This window comes from Setaria italica, chromosome VIII, assembly GCF_000263155.2.
Source record: "Setaria italica strain Yugu1 chromosome VIII, Setaria_italica_v2.0, whole genome shotgun sequence".
In the NCBI taxonomy this organism is placed as follows: Eukaryota; Viridiplantae; Streptophyta; class Magnoliopsida; order Poales; family Poaceae; genus Setaria; species Setaria italica.
Window position 1 is genome coordinate 38,179,213 of NC_028457.1, and position 15,247 is coordinate 38,194,459.

At 51.0% G+C, this 15,247-nt stretch overlaps 3 protein-coding genes across 4 annotated transcripts in view; all 3 read right to left on the reverse strand.

Moving 5' to 3' along the window:
- Nucleotides 1-62: 62 nt before the first annotated feature.
- On the reverse strand, nucleotides 63-3,523 carry LOC101782099 (transmembrane protein 205). The gene is made up of 3 exons (XM_004979885.4): nucleotides 3,083-3,523; nucleotides 1,429-1,648; nucleotides 63-450 (listed from the first exon to the last, which is right to left on the reverse strand). The coding sequence occupies exons 1-3, from the start codon at nucleotides 3,283-3,285 to the stop codon at nucleotides 235-237; spliced, it is 639 nt and encodes a 212-aa protein (XP_004979942.1). The 5' UTR covers nucleotides 3,286-3,523; the 3' UTR covers nucleotides 63-234.
- Nucleotides 3,524-4,692: 1,169 nt separating this feature from the next.
- The window catches only part of LOC101780900 (probable beta-D-xylosidase 2), an 11,366-nt gene continuing 811 nt past the window's right edge, over nucleotides 4,693-15,247 (reverse strand). Inside the window, exons 2-4 of one of the 2 annotated variants that reach the window (XM_022829123.1) lie at nucleotides 11,504-12,780; nucleotides 5,639-5,700; nucleotides 4,693-5,519 (exon numbers count right to left, since the gene is read on the reverse strand). In XM_022829123.1, coding sequence (XP_022684858.1) covers nucleotides 5,131-5,519; nucleotides 5,639-5,700; nucleotides 11,504-12,780 — 1,728 coding nt within the window. In that variant the 3' untranslated portion in view covers nucleotides 4,693-5,130. Of the gene's footprint in view, nucleotides 5,520-5,638; nucleotides 5,701-10,452; nucleotides 11,322-11,441; nucleotides 12,781-15,247 lie in introns of those variants that run through there. The other variant, XM_004979882.4, reaches the window with a different exon arrangement.
- On the reverse strand, nucleotides 6,623-9,748 carry LOC101781305 (transmembrane protein 205). The gene is made up of 3 exons (XM_004979883.4): nucleotides 9,330-9,748; nucleotides 7,836-8,055; nucleotides 6,623-7,049 (listed from the first exon to the last, which is right to left on the reverse strand). The coding sequence occupies exons 1-3, from the start codon at nucleotides 9,536-9,538 to the stop codon at nucleotides 6,834-6,836; spliced, it is 645 nt and encodes a 214-aa protein (XP_004979940.1). The 5' UTR covers nucleotides 9,539-9,748; the 3' UTR covers nucleotides 6,623-6,833.

Genomic DNA, 15,247 nt, shown 5'->3' on the forward strand with positions numbered 1-15,247 from the left:
ACCATTCTGGCTGCTGCCTGAGACAATCAAAGCAAGAGGTTTTCTACTGACAAATTTCAAAATGAAACGAACTGCCTTCATTCTGTACATTATTGAAATTCATCATATCATCTCAAGGACCAAGGTTCTTACATACAGAACTTTTCTTCTCCACAGAAACCTAAGCTCAGAGTTCACCATCTAGCAGCAGCAGATTCAGAGCATGTGAAAGCCCTCAGTGGCTCAGTCAGAGAGTCACAAGTCGAGCTTGCTGGAGAGGTACCAAGAATGCATGGCCAGGCTGCCGAAGGACAAGATATTGGCCAGCGACGATAGGCCGTGGATCATCCCGAACTTGCGGTTCATCGCCACTAGGGCTGGGCTCCTCTTCGCCGTCTCCGCGTTCTTGGAGTATCCAACCTCGGAGCCAATGCCGAGGTCCTTCTCCATCTTGTGCCTCTTCATCATCATCTGCATGACCAGATCAATTTGATCAGCAGAGGGTGAAAATGACAGTAGACAGTAATGTTCCGCCAACTGAAGTACAATGCGCATTCTTTGTTTCTTAAGTTCACAAGCAAATGAACAAGGCACGTTCTTTTGCTTTTTTAAGTTTAAGGTCCCCTACCATACTCAAATAACAGAACTATGTTGTCATTGTCGATTTTAGCAATCAAGATATCTCATTTCTCAAGTTTGCTCTCTAAAACAACAGTGGAGTAATGATCAATACAATGCAAAGCTGAACAATCAGAACTGACAAACAATCAGATGAATGCTCAGAAGGTTCTTGAACTGAATTGTAACTCCCTACTGTGCTGCATGTTGCACGGTATGTGATGCCACCAGGTGCTTGAATTAACCGGTGCATTGAACGCTACTTAAAGTCCTAGCCTTTGTAATGCAAATATGGACTGGGTTATGTCCCCAGAATTCTAAAAAAAAATATTCAAAAGGTTCATATACAAAACCAGATATATATCCTTGTTTTGTCGAATTACCAAATTGACTGCCTTCCCATAACATTTTATCCACAGTTATGCTTCTATTGGAGCTAGATTTTTGCCTCCAGATGCTAGATTGCTAACTATTCATGGACTAAATTCCGCTTTTATGCTATCTGTATTGATTCTTGAAGATAAAACAAAGAAGAAAGCATTATTTTCCTGAGAGCTTTGCAAGGGATAGTACTCAGAAATTGCACCTATATAACCTAATAACCATATAAATATACATCGAAGTAACTTCCTTTTGCTTCACACACCTCAACTACCATCAACATAGTAAATCTCAAAGTTGCATATAGAAAGTGTAAGACATGCATTCACGAGACCTGACATTATCACGTAACCAAAATATAGTTCTGTGGATATTCTGTGTTACTAGCATTTGCCAAATGCAAAAGAAGAGGTACATAAAAAGCTGAAGGCCATGAACAAAGTATTTCACCTCAACAGTCATAGGCATGAAGACCAGAAGGTTTGACAGGTTACAGCCAAGGGCTGAAAGAAGGAATCCAAGCTGGTAGCGCTCAATGGTTGACGCTGTCTTCCAGGGATGCAGGTATGCAAATGCTGCAACAGATATCACTGAACATGCTGATATTAACATGAAGTACGCAGGGAACATTTTCCCCTGAAGACTCCCAAATTGGTGCCTCGGCAAGTACCTTAAGAATCAAAAAGATTTTATCAAAACATTAGTTTATACTATGTTCTGAAGAGAATAATCCACCCACCCACACGCAGCTCTCCTGCGTTGTTTGAGAAGAAATAATCCACCCACACAGTGGGACATCCACAGATGGTGCTATTGTAAGAACAATATATGGTAGGCTTTACTTTTTCAGTGGACTGTTCTGTTCTCTTTTGAAAAATCGATTTGTTTGTTCTCAGTACAAGTGTACAACTAGGTAATGTGTACACTATAAAAACAAAATGGAAGTATACTTAAACACCTGCGTAAAAGACATTACTTTCTAGACCCTAAGGATGCACCAAACATATTATAACTCTAAAATACATAAGCAACAAACAGACGAACAGCCCCACCTGCATGCAAAATTGCAGCACTGTCTAACAGAACTTTCAGAAATGTTTCAAGAGAAAACGTTGACTGAATTCAACACAATATCACAAGCTTACATCCAATTTTTCATGAGAAATCTAGCATCTAAGAGCTCTCTCAATACAGCATAAAATTACTCCAGCTATCCCAATTCATGATTTTTGGGGTCCTTGTCCTTCCCAACAGATCTTCAAGGTGCAATAATCACTAAAGCGACTTTTCAGGAGTCAGGACGACTAATATTTACCAAACTATGATGGTGATCCAGTCGATTCGTGATGATCGAAGACCTATGCAATTAAAATTCGCATGATTCTAACTTCTAGGGACAGATTTATGTGGATTGTCATCGCACACGCCTAATCACAAATTCAGTATGGTGAAGACCTACTCGTTGTCCTCAGAATTCTTCCTGGAATGGTGAAAGTGAAACTGGATTTGAATATGAATGCTACTGACAGCAGCCGCATGCCCGCAAATCAATTTTTGCGTCCATTGGAAACATTCAGGCTCGGGTGAATTGGTAAGGAAGACAGAATCTCTGTCGCTCGTCTCCAACCTTTCGATTTGGGGATGGTGCGAGTGCTGCGGCCAGACGGCGGGTGTTGACGCGAGGTTCGGAGCACGAGACGATGCGGGGGAGGGAGGGAGAGAGCGAACGACGTGGCCGCGGAGAGGACGACGACGTCTCCGGCCGGCAGAAGCCATCGCCGCCGCTGTAGAGATGTTTTGGAGATAACCCCCTAAAATGGATCGCGATCCGAATATTTCCAAATCAACCCCTGTTATTTTACATTTAGACCCCTAATTTGGATCGCGATCAGTAATATATTTGGATCGCGACTATTAATCGCGATCCGAATATTTGCGAATAGGCCCCTCGTCGGGTCCCGACGCTCGCCGGCGGCGGGCTGAGGGAGGGGCGGCGGCTCCGGCCGGTCAACGGCGGCGGCGACGAGGTGCTCTGCCCCTCCCGAAACGAAGCGCCCCACCAAAGCCTCAGCGAACGAATGGAGCGGCGGTGTCGCTTGCTTACTTGAACATGACGATGCCGCCGATGAAGGTGACCCAGAGCCCGGCGCCCCACGCGGTGGCAAAGGCGAGGAGGTGGACCAGCCTCGCTGCCGCAGCGGTTCCTCCGCCGTCGCTGGAGCCACTGAGGCGCAGCGCGTCGGGCGCGAAGAGGACCCCAGCGGCCAGGAACGACACCACCGTCAGGAACCGTGCCGCCCAACCCATCGCAGCCTTGGAGCTTGCCTCGGGGCTAGCTGCCGCGGCGCTGGGAGTCGTCGAGAGCGGGGAGGTGGAAGAAGACGGTGGAGAAGACTTGTGCAGTTGTGCGCGGGGAACTGAATGGAATGGGAGACGGCAGCTTGAGCTCCGAAGTCTGAAGCGAAGACTTGGTGAAAAGTTGAGATGATGAACGGCCGGCCGGCTCCGACGACGACGACCCAGGAACCTTCTGGAAAAGATTATGCTCGTTCCTCTCTCGAAAAAAAATGTAAGAAATGATTTTCTCTCTCACACACATTCTCTCTGCTTCTTCGTGTTCGATTTTTTTAGGGGGAAAAAAAAACTTTTCAGACTTAGTTTGAGACGTCCCATTGCGCCATTATCTATTCAGGTGGCTGTTGTCATGCTTGGACAATTCATCTTCTTCGTTTTGAAACTTCACAAATCACAAGGGGAAATTTGACTTCAGGCTTCTCTGAAATCTGTTCCAAATCCATGGGCTTGAAGATATTCAGACTTGGGACAGCAGAGACTCTCTTGGTAGAAGCAAGATCCTGCTTTCTACAGCAAATTCAGTGGGCAGTTGGGCCAAGACGAAGGAAGGAATGGCACATGGTTTTGGACCACCAGACAAGAGAAACCAATGTTCAGGAATACAGACCAGACTCGACATCCCTGGACATTTTTTTTCTCTCCGGATAGTAGGAAGTCTAAAAAGTTGCAGAAGCTCTTTTCTCATTTCTTCAGACTCAGGATCAGATTAGAACATGAGCTTAGAGACCAATTTTTTATCTGCATTACTGGACTAAACTATCTGCCTTGTAAAATCTCATGATTGCCGGAGACATTTCACATTTCCTATAGACAAGTTTCAAAACTTGACGAACTGCCTCCATTCTGTACATTATTAGAGTTATTAATCATATCATCCCAAGGACAAAGGTTCTCACAGACAACTTCTTTTTTCCTCCACAAAATCCTAGGCTAAGTTGAGAATCCGTAGGTCATCAGCTAACACTCTAACAGCAGCAAGCTTCAGAGCATGGCAAAGCCCTCAGTCAGACAGTCATAGCCTCACAGGTTAAGCTTGCTGGAGAGGTACCAGGAGTGCATGGCCAGGCTGCCGAATGACATGAGGCTGGCCAGCGACGACACCACGTGTATCATCCTGAACTTCCGGTTCATTGCAACCAGGGCGGGGCTCCTCTTCGCCAACTCTTTGTTCTTGGAGTGTCCGACCTCGCTGCCCATGCCGAGGTCCTTCTCCAGTTTGTACCTCTTCATCATCATCTGGGTGAAAGAGAACAATTCGATAGGCATAAGTGAAAATGACAGTATACAAACTACAAAGGGTAGTGCTCAACCAATCAAAGTACAAGCCTGCAAGGCACAATTCTTTTTTCTAAAAAAAAAATGTATAACCCCTATCCTACTCAAATAGCAGAACATTGTCATTTGTCGATTTCAGATACGCAGCCAGGCATTTATCCTTGTTTTGTCAAATTAACGGTCTTCCAACAAGTTTTATCCACAACTAAGCTTCTAACTTCTAGCCAAGCTAAATTGTCACCTCCAGATTCTAGATTGCTAACTATTCATGGACTAAATTCTGCTTTAAGCTATCTATATAAATTCTTGAAAACAAAATAAAGAACAAGTCAATAAATTTGTCGCGGCGAACCAACGCGGCGAACGAAGTGGCGGCGTCGCCTGCTTACTGTCGGCTCCGTTGACCTTGCAGAAACACAGGCATATTTCTGCTCTCTCTACATTCTCAAAAAAAGAAATCCGCCATTTTTTAGGTTGACTAATTTTGCGTGGACAAATCTGACCTTTTTAAGGCCAGATTTCTCAAAACTTCAAGAGGAAACAATTTGCATTTAGCAATGAAGGAAGGAACATGAGCTGAGTGAAGAAGATGTTCAGGCCCTCGCACCGCGCGTGCGCCACGCGCACGGCGCCGGCGGAGCGCGTCGCGTTGGGGAAGGACGACGACGCGGCGGCGGCGGACGCGTGGCCGCCGGTGAGCTGCACGGTGAGCTTCTCCGGCGCGTGCGCCAGCGAGTGCGTGAACTGGATGTAGCTGAGCCCGTGGCCGAACGGGAGGATCGTGGGGCCCGTGTAGAAGCGGTAGGTCCGGCTGGGGTACCCGCTCGCCGGGTTGGCGCGCATCGCCATGTTCGTCATCGGCGCCTTCCGCAGGTAGTCCTCAGGGTACCATGTCACCAGGAGCTTCCCGCCTGCAAACAAATTTGAATTGAAATCTCAAATTCGCCTCCTTTTCATGCTGCGAGATTTGCAGTTTATTTAAAATTTGTGACTAAGCTGATGCACTGATGATGGGAGTGAACAAACACACCTGGGTTGTGGTGGCCGAAGATGACGTCGGCGATGGCCTGCCCGCCGGCCTGGCCGGGGTACCTGCATAACCAGGCTTCTCTCCTGCATAACCAAGCTCCAGCAATGCTGGAGGTGGTGATTGGTTGCCTGGCCAGAGCCCTTAGCCAGGCTCCGCCAATGCAAAAGGAGCTCATAAGCCAGGCTTACCTGTTACGCACTTCACGACCTTTCTCCGCTAGCTAGGCGCACAGCAACGTGCTCTGGTTCTCTCACCTCCCCAATGCCTCACCTCTCCTCTCCCGTACCATCGGCGAACCCATCGGGTCCAACTCCTCCATTGCCAGTTTGCTGAATCTGCGAGTGAAGCCGCCTGTCGTGAATCCGGATGTTCCCGCCGCGGTCACTGAAGCTTCAGTCGGCCATGCTTGACCTCGAATCGATGGCGCTGGAGCTCGATGGGCCGTGAAGGAAGAGGGAGAACCGGAGCTGCAGCAATTGAGCTTGCGGGAGGAGTCGGAAGAGGTGACGTCAGATTGATGGCGCGGGCGGCGCTCTCCTTCATTGCACGTGCTGGATTGACACGCATCTGAGCTTTGGAGGACGGCAGCTGTAGCAGCAATGGAGGCATCTCGCGGAGCAGAGCAATGGAGGTGGTGGATCTCGCGGAGCCGAAGCACGGAAAGGACTCTGCGAGCCTGCTCTTCTCATCCACGGCTGCGATGTCCGAGGGCTTCTCCTGGCGCTGTGCTCGTGCGAATCGAGGGACGAGAGCCAAGCTGTTTCCCAACCGTAACCTAGCCCTCGCTGCCCTCCCGTCTGGGGTGTGAGTGGGATATGAGCTCTGCTATCCCATCAACACTCCTTCAGGCTTCTCTTTCTCTAAAGTTTGGTCAAGTCAACTAAGCCGTCAAATCCATGGGCTTAAAAATATTCAGACAATCCATTTTTAGCTGCATTTCTTGACTATCTTGCCTTGTAAAATCTCAGGAATTGGCCAGCGACATTTTCCAACAGATAAATTTCAAAATGAAACGACCTGCTTGCACTCTGTACATTATTAAAATTAATCATTATCATCCCAAGGACCAAGGTTCTCACATAGACAGAACTTTTTTTTCTCCACAGAAACCTAGGCTAAGTTCAGAGTTTAGTGGGTCACCAACACTCTTAACAGCAGCAAGCTTCAGAGCATGGCAAAGCCCTCGGTCAGGCAGTCACAGGTCAAGCTTGCTGGAGAGGTACCAGGAGTGCATGGCCAGGCTGCCGAAGGACATGAGGCTGGCAAGCGACGACACCACGTGGATCATCCTGAACTTCTGGTTCATTGCTGCCAGGGTGGGGCTCCTCTTCGCCATCTCCTTGTTCTTGGAGTTCCCGACCTCGCTGCCGATGCCAAGGTCCTTCTCCAGCTTGTACCTCTTCATCGTCATCTGGGTGAAAGAGAGCAATTCAATACGCACAAGTGAAAATGACAGTATACAAACTACGAAGGGTAGTGCTCATTGTTCAACCAACCAAAGTACAAGCATGCAAGGCACAATTCTTTTTTTTAAAACAAAAATGTATAACCCCCACCCTACTCAAATAGCAGAACACTGTCATTGTCGATTTCAGCAATCAAGATATCTCAATTGTTAAGTTTGCTCTCTAAAACAACAGCCAAGTGATGTGTACTGCAATGAAAAACAATCACCAACCAAATCTCAGAAACAATAAGATGTATGTTTGAAAGGTTCAGATACGCAGTCAGGCATTTATCCTTGTTTTGTCAAATTAACTGCCTTCCCACAAAATGCATCCACAACTATGCTTCTAACTTCTAGCCAAGCTAAATTTTCGCCTCCAAATGCTAGATTGCTGACTATTCAAGGACTAAATTCTGCTTTATGCTATCTGTATTAATTCTTGAAAATAAAATAAAGAACAAGTCATATTCCTGTGAACGCTGCTAGGAATAGTACTCAGAAATTGCTGACCTAAATAACCATATAAATAATAATTTACATCAAAGTAACTTCCTTTTGCCCTACATACCTCAACTACCGTCAGCATAGTAAATCTCAAATCGCATAGAAAAAGTGTAAGACTTGCATTCATTAGTCATGATATTATCACATACTCAAGCTATAATTCTGTGATATTCTGCGTAACTAGCATCTTGCAAATGCAAAACAAGAGGTGCATAAAAAGCTAAGGCCATGAACAAAGTATTTCACCTCAACCATCATAGGTGTGATGACTAGAAGGTTTGACAGGTTACAGCCAAGGGCCAAAAGAAGGAATCCAAGCTGGTAGCGCTCGACGGTTGATGCTGTCTTCCAGGGGTGCAGGTATGCGAATGCCGCCACAGATATGGCTGAACATGCTGATATCAACATGAAGTACGCCGGGAACATTTTCCCCTGCAGACTCCCAAACTGGTGCCTCGGTAAGTACCTTCAGAATAAAAAATATTTTATTAAAACATTGTCAAAGTTTAGAATATGTTCTGAATGGGAATGGTCGACCAGCACAGTGGCACATGGTGGTATATTGCTATTGTAACAACAATATATGGTAGGCTTTAGTTTTCAGGTGGACTTCTCTGTTCTCACTATAAATAGGTAATATGTATAATGCCTAAAAAAAGTAGAAGGTATAATTGAACACCTGAGCAATATACATTACCTTCTAGACTCTAAGACTGCACAAACATATTACTCCCAATACGTAACCAACAAACAGAGGAACAACCCCACTTGATTGCAAAACTGCAGCAGTGGCTACCAGAACATTCAGAATGTATTATGACAAAACGGTGACAGAATTCATCACAGAATCCACAAGCTTACATTTCATCCAATGTTTCATGGGAAATCTAGCACCTAAGAGCTCTCTCCATACAGCATATATTTCTCGAGACATCCCAAGTTCATAATTTTTGTGGTCCTTCCCAAAGATTTTTTTTAGGGTCAACGGAAGGCCAAAGTCATTGCACTTGAGTTTCAGCAAGAAAACAAGCTGGGTGGGGGTTTCTTATCTGGTTCAGGTTTACATTGAGCAAAAAACAGAGCACCAGGCTTCAGCAATCTCACGATCCTCCATGCGGAACCGCTGGCTCCAGAGTCGCGTTTCCCAAAGATTTCAAGGTGCAATATTTACTGAAGAACTACTTGATTCCTCAGAAGTCAGAACTCTTCCCAATTCGCCGGAGACAACGATGATTTGAGTCGCACCCTGCGGCATGGCCGGATTGACGGATTGCCTCATCGCATCAGAGAAGACAGGGAGGGTCGCGCCGCCGGAGACGATTGGAGTCGCATCAGGAAGGAGGAGATTCCCATCGGAGATCTGGAGGGCTACGCGCACCAGGAGAGGGAACGAATCGCGTGGTGCGACCGTGTGAGGAGAAGCTCTCTCTCTCTCTCTCCCGTCTCAAAACTTCTTCGAATTTGGGGACAGTGCTAGTGCCGTTCTCGGCGAGCGACGGGTGGAGCACGGTGAGGACGACGCGGGAGAGACAGAGAGGGACAGGGAGATAGCGTACGAAGTGGCCGTGGAAGGGAGGAGGACGTCTCCGGCCGGCGGAATCCATCGCCGCAGCCGGGGAGGTATTTTGCAGATAGCCCCCTAAAATGGAGAATATTTCCCAAACGGCAGCTAGCAACGAAGCGACCCCAAAGTTTCAGCGAACCAACGCGGCGAACGAAGCGGCAGCGTCGCCTGCTTACTTGAACATGATGGTGCCGCCGATGAAGGCGACCCAGAGGCCGGCGCCCCAGGCAGTGGCGAAGGCGAGGAGGTGGACCAGCCTCGCCGCCGCCGCTGCGCCGGAGCCGGAGCCGGAGCCGGAGCCGCCGAGGCGCAGCGCGTCGGGCGCGAAGAGGACCCCCGCGGCGAGGAACGTCACCGCCGTCAGGAACCGCGACGCCCACCCCATCGCGCGGGCCCTTGGCGCTCAGAACGGCGGCTGCTCCGTCGGGGAGGTCGTGGAGAGTGGGCGGCGAGGACTGGAGGGAGATCTCGCGTGCGAAGTGCGAGCTGAACTGGGGAGAGGAGCTCTGAGCTTGGAATGGAAGCGAAAGCGACGAGGAGGCAAGCGAGAAGGTTGGAACGGCCGGGGCCTCTGTCGTTGACCTTCCAGAAGAACTATGGAACACACTTGCTGGGAAAAAAAGAAAAAAAAATTCTGCGTCAGATGCCACATTGCGCCATTGACACATTGTCTAGGCCAGATTTCTCTTGAAACTTCAGAGAGGAAACAAATCCATGGGCTTCAACTTGAAGAAATTCAGACAGATTCTGTTGCAAGCTCAAGCTTTTCTACAGCAAAATTCGGTGGGCCAAGACAAAGGAAGGACCAGCACATGATTTTGGACCAGACAGAAGAAACAACTAATCCGTAGACAGTGTTTCAGTCAGTAGGAGCCTAGGAGGTCTGCAAGCACAGAAGCTCTTGTCATCTTTCCAGACTCAAACCGCAGATCAGAGTAATGACCGTTTTTATCTGAATCTCTTTGACCAGTTTACCTGGCTTGTTCAGGGTCTGTTTGGATACAGGTTCATAAACTGCCTGTCACATCGGATGTTTGGATACTAATTAGAAGTATTAATATAGTCTAATTACAAAACGGTTCTACAGTTAGTTTTATAATTAGCACATGTTTAGTCCTTCTAATTAGCGTCCGAACATCCGATGTGATCCCTCCTAAAGTTTACTACCCCGCATCCAAACACCCCCTCAATCTAAGGCAAGAGTGGAAAGTGCGTGATATCACAAGCTTTTTAGGAGTAGTCCCGTTGCAAAGTAGTAATCTCTATGTGAAATGCTTAAATCTTGACACCAGAAAACACTGACGCTGAGAAAGAAACGACATTCTTCTGTGTTCCTTCCATTTTAATCGTTTGCAATAATTTCAACAAAATTTCAGTAAATCCGGTGCCTTCTCGAACTTTTGAGATCTCCATCTCCACCTTTGCAGAGACAGAAGCAAGCACCGCAGCAATCACAATCCAATCCAATGACCCCTTCCCAAAACGACACAAATTATTCAGACACGCCTCTGAATCCTCCTACGCTTCGTCGCTTCCTTGCGTTTCGTTCTATACCCCGCCGAGTTGCTCGACGCCGAGAGTGACCGTGTGCGTGAGCTCGCCGATCATCAGGCTGTGCTCGCCGACGGGGATCCGCCGCACGCCGTCCCGGTCCGCGACGCTCATCCCCTCGCACACGTCCACGCCCATCTCCACGCGCGCCACGCCGCCGGCAGGCACGTGCACCTTCTCGAACGCCACCAGCTGCCTCGCCGGCGCGCCGGGAGCGGAAGGCGGCGAGTGGTAGACGAGCACGGTGTGCGCGCCGTCCCGGTCGCCGGCGTTCCTCACGTCGACGTGCACCGGGACGGTCAGGCCCTCGCAGCGCGCGTGCGCCACGCGCACGGCGCTGGCGGAGCGCGTCGCGTTGGGGAAGGACGACGACGCGGCGGCGGCGGACGCGTGGCCGCCGGTGAGCTGCACGGTGAGCTTCTCCGGCGCGTGCGCCAGCGAGTGCGTGAACTGGGTGTAGCTGAGCCCGTGGCCGAACGGGAGGATCGCGGGGCCCGTGTAGAAGCGGTAGGTCCGGCCGGGGTACCCGCTCGCCGGGTTGGCGCGCATCGCCATGTTCGTCATCGGCGCCTTCCGCAGGTAGTCCTCAGGGTACCATGTCACCGGGAGCTTCCCGCCTGCAAACAAATTTGAATTGAAAATTCAAATTAGACTACTTTTCTCGTTGCAAACTTTGAAGTTTATTTAAAATTTGTGATTATATAAGCTGATGGGAGTTAAATAGTTAATGTACGTACCTGGGTTATGGTGGCCGAAGATGACGTCGGCGATGGCCTGCCCGCCGGCCTGGCCGGGGTACCCCACCCAGAGGATGGCGGCGATCCTCGGATCGTTCTGCGCGAAGGCGATGTCGATGGGGCCGCCGGACATGAGCACGAGGACGACGGGGCCCTTGGACTCCTTGGCCACGGCGGAGATGAGCTCCGCCTGCCAGCCGGGGAGGAGCAGGGTCGACCGGTCCAGCCCCTCGGCCTCGACCTTCTGGTCGAGCCCGGCGACGATGACGGTGGCGTCGGAGCGGCGCGCGGCGTCGACGGCGGCGGCGATGGGCTGCCGGGTCCCCGCGCACGCCACGTCCGTGCACCCGGCCGCGTGCACCGCCTGCCGCACGTACCCCGCCACGCCCTGCAGCGGCGTGGTGTACCGGCACGGCTTGCCCGCGTAGTTCCCGATCATGGCCACCGTGGCCTCGGCGTGCGGTCCCACGACGGCGACGGTGCGGTGGGTTGCCGGGCGCAGCGGGAGGACGCCGCCCCTGTGCTTACCTTTCTTGTTCTTGAGGAGCACGACGCCCTGGCGCGCCGCCTCGAGCGCGAGCTCCTGGTGCGCCGGCGTGCACACGTCCTTGGGCCCGAGGTGCCCGAACGGGCCCGCGGCGGGGTCGCCGTCGAACATCCCCAACCTCATCTGCACGGCGACGGTGTTGGCCAGCGCGGCGTCGACGTCGGCGTCGGAGACCTTCCCCTTCGCCACCGCCGACTCCGTGTACTGGGCCAGGAACGGCCCGCAGTCGAGGTCGAGCCCGGCGCGGAGCGTGGCGGCGACGGCGTCCTCGGTGGTGCGGGTGTAGTGCTGGTCCCGGAAGAAGACGTCGACGGAGTCGCAGTCGGAGACGATGTACCCGTCCAGCCCCCACTTCCCCCGTATCGTCCCCTTGAGGAACCCCTCGTCGGCGCAGGTGGGCACGCCGTTGACCTGGTTGTAGGAGCACATGACGCTGGCGGCGTTCCCGTTCGCGACGCAGGCGCGGAAGGGCACGTTGAAGGTGTCCTCGAGGTCCTGCGCCGCCACGACGGCGTTGAAGTGGAACCGGTCCGTGCCGCCCCACCGGTCCAGGTCGTAGGCCGTGAAGTGCTTGCAGCAGGCGGCGAGCTTGAGGCTGTCGCCGGAGGGGGACGCCTGCTGGAGGCCGCGGACGTAGGCGGCGGCGTAGCGCGCGGACACGGCCGGGTCCTCGCCGGGGGTCTCCTGCCCCCGGCCCCACCGCGGGTCACGGAAGATGTTGACGTTCGGGGACCAGAAGGTGAGCCCCGCCTGCCCGCCGTTGTACATGGCGCGCGCCTCGTCGGAGACCGCCTGCAGAAATGGTAGGCGTACGCGGACCGTATGCTGAGTACGTGCACGTTGCAAATACCAATGGAATACAATGTAAAGGAAAATACAGTATAATGGAATGATAAAAGTTTTTTTTTTTTGGTTCATTGGTCGTCGTTGGTTCAGAGGAGGAGCATCATCGCGAGGCACGAGGGCGCGGGTCGCATGGGGCATCCCTGACCGGTGTCTGGCCAATCACGTGTGGAGTGCAAGTTACGATGCACGCCGGCGATCGCCGGGAGCGGCCGCACGTGAAGGATCGGATCGGAAGTGGTGCTCGTGATCGAATGAACGCCGGCAGGCAGCACATGTTTTACTGCTGCTGTGCTCGACATGCACAGGCAGAGGCTGCTGCAGGTTCTATCGTTTCGGAACAGGGGACGCAGGCGATGAGGGGGTTCAGACTTCAGAAGCAAAGGCCACTTGCAAGTTGCAACTTGCTCAAAATCTTCAAGACAAAACACCAGACCATTTTTTCTTTTTACAAAACTTGCTCCCCATAAAAAGAAAAATAATCTTTGAAATTGTCGCTGTTGGTGACGGTGGTTGGAAGTGGCATGTTTTGGAATGTTGGAAGATGCCGAAACGAGGAGCGAGCCAGCTGCCAAGAACAACGTCTGCACAGTACAGTGTCCCTACTAAACGGAATGGAACCACAACCCTCTTGGAGCAAAGGGAAAATAGCCTAGTTGCTGCACTTCACTTCACCACGGCCGTTGCTTTGCTTCCATAGCTGTACCGACCTTCCACGATCGCGTCAGCTTTTCCATCTTCTTTTTTTTCCTCAGATCTGACACTTTTTTGCTTTTCCATCGATCAGCCTTTTTTTTGGTTTATCCAAGATGTTCTTGTGGACAGGATAAGAAGAGATATAGGCTTTGAAAAGGCTGTTAGATTTGGCTAGGCTGGCTGGTCTGCACATGGCTGCGCCTCTCGCCATTGGCTGGCAGTGGCCAACAAGGAATTCCATCAAATAGACATGCATGTACAGAAACGGCGCCATCAACCGTCAGCACGTACCCACAGTCCCACACTTGCTTAAGCCAATGAGAGGAAACCTTTGCTACAGTACTAACTAAGTACTACCTGCCCTAACCGTACCGTATTTTTCGTCAAGGAAACAAAAGCTGCAGAAAAAGAAAAAGAAAGAGGTCGAAACAAAGCAGAAGCCACTTGCAAAAAGATCACCGGCACCGGCTGCCGGGCTTCCCTTTCGTGCTCCTCCTGCATCACCAGACTGCTCTGCTCTGCTCTCTATTGCTACTATGGGATATGGCATCAATCATCGCACATGGACGTTAGTATGGTGTAGGGCCAGTTTGGTAGGGCTCCGGCTCCGCTTCGGCTCTGGCTCCTCTAGTGGAGTGACTTCTCCGGCTCTAGCTCCTCCTTTTGAACAAAAGGTTTGGCAAAACGGCTCTTCCTGTGGGTCCTCCCTAAGAAAGAGGAGGAGGAGCCACTATTTTTAGCTCCTCCTCGGCAGTAAAAAAGGGCTCCGACTCTATGGGTGCTCCACCGCGGAGCCGTTTGTGACGCTGCCCTTTGGTAGGGCTCCAGCAGAAGTCGTGATTGGAACCGGAGTTGGAGCCCCACCAAACGAGCCCGTAGTGTAGTGTAGGCTCCACGCCACCAGGGAGAAGCAGGAGGAGATGCTCTGCTTCCGCTCTGCTGCTCCGGTAGACTGGTGGTACCAAAGCAAGCACTCAAGCTCTGCGGCCAGTGTCCACCAGAACCAGCGGATCCAGGATACTACTGCACTGCTGCTGGGGGCCACCCGTGCACAGTACACGCGCCCGTACGGCTCGCGCCTCTCATTGGCCGCCGCCCTGACATGGTGGGCCCACGCGCGCGCACTGCGGCACTCTCCTGATGATCGCATCAACGTATTTCTACGATCCGACGGCCCGCTGGCACCACTACCAGGCGGCGAAGGATGATGCGACTGGTCTGACTGCACAGGAACGAACGAGCCCAATGCATGGCGCCAGCCGCCAAAGCATCCGCGCACCCCCCCCCCCCCCACAAAATGCAAGCACTAGCCAAGAAGGGTGAAAAATGATCTGGAATTTGACCATGGCAATAACATTGATGGATTTTGACTTCCAGCAACTGCTAAAATTAAAGGCTGCTCGAGATAAAATATTTACAGACATGACATAGAGTCATAGACACTGAAGAACACAAATACATGCATGACAGATCGTGCCCGCTGATGATTCGTAAACAAACAAATTCTTGTCTAACGATGACCAGCAATTAAATTCAGATAGATTTCATTACTGTAAACGGATATGGGTTCATTACTTCATTATCATTTCCGGTGACTCATATAATCCCTCCAGTACTTCACACTGTTCAGTTTCTTTATCAGACAACATAAATTGTGCATCCACAACAATTTCCTCCTCTACTTTGTCAGGTCACCTATAGTTCACTTATCGACTAGTCC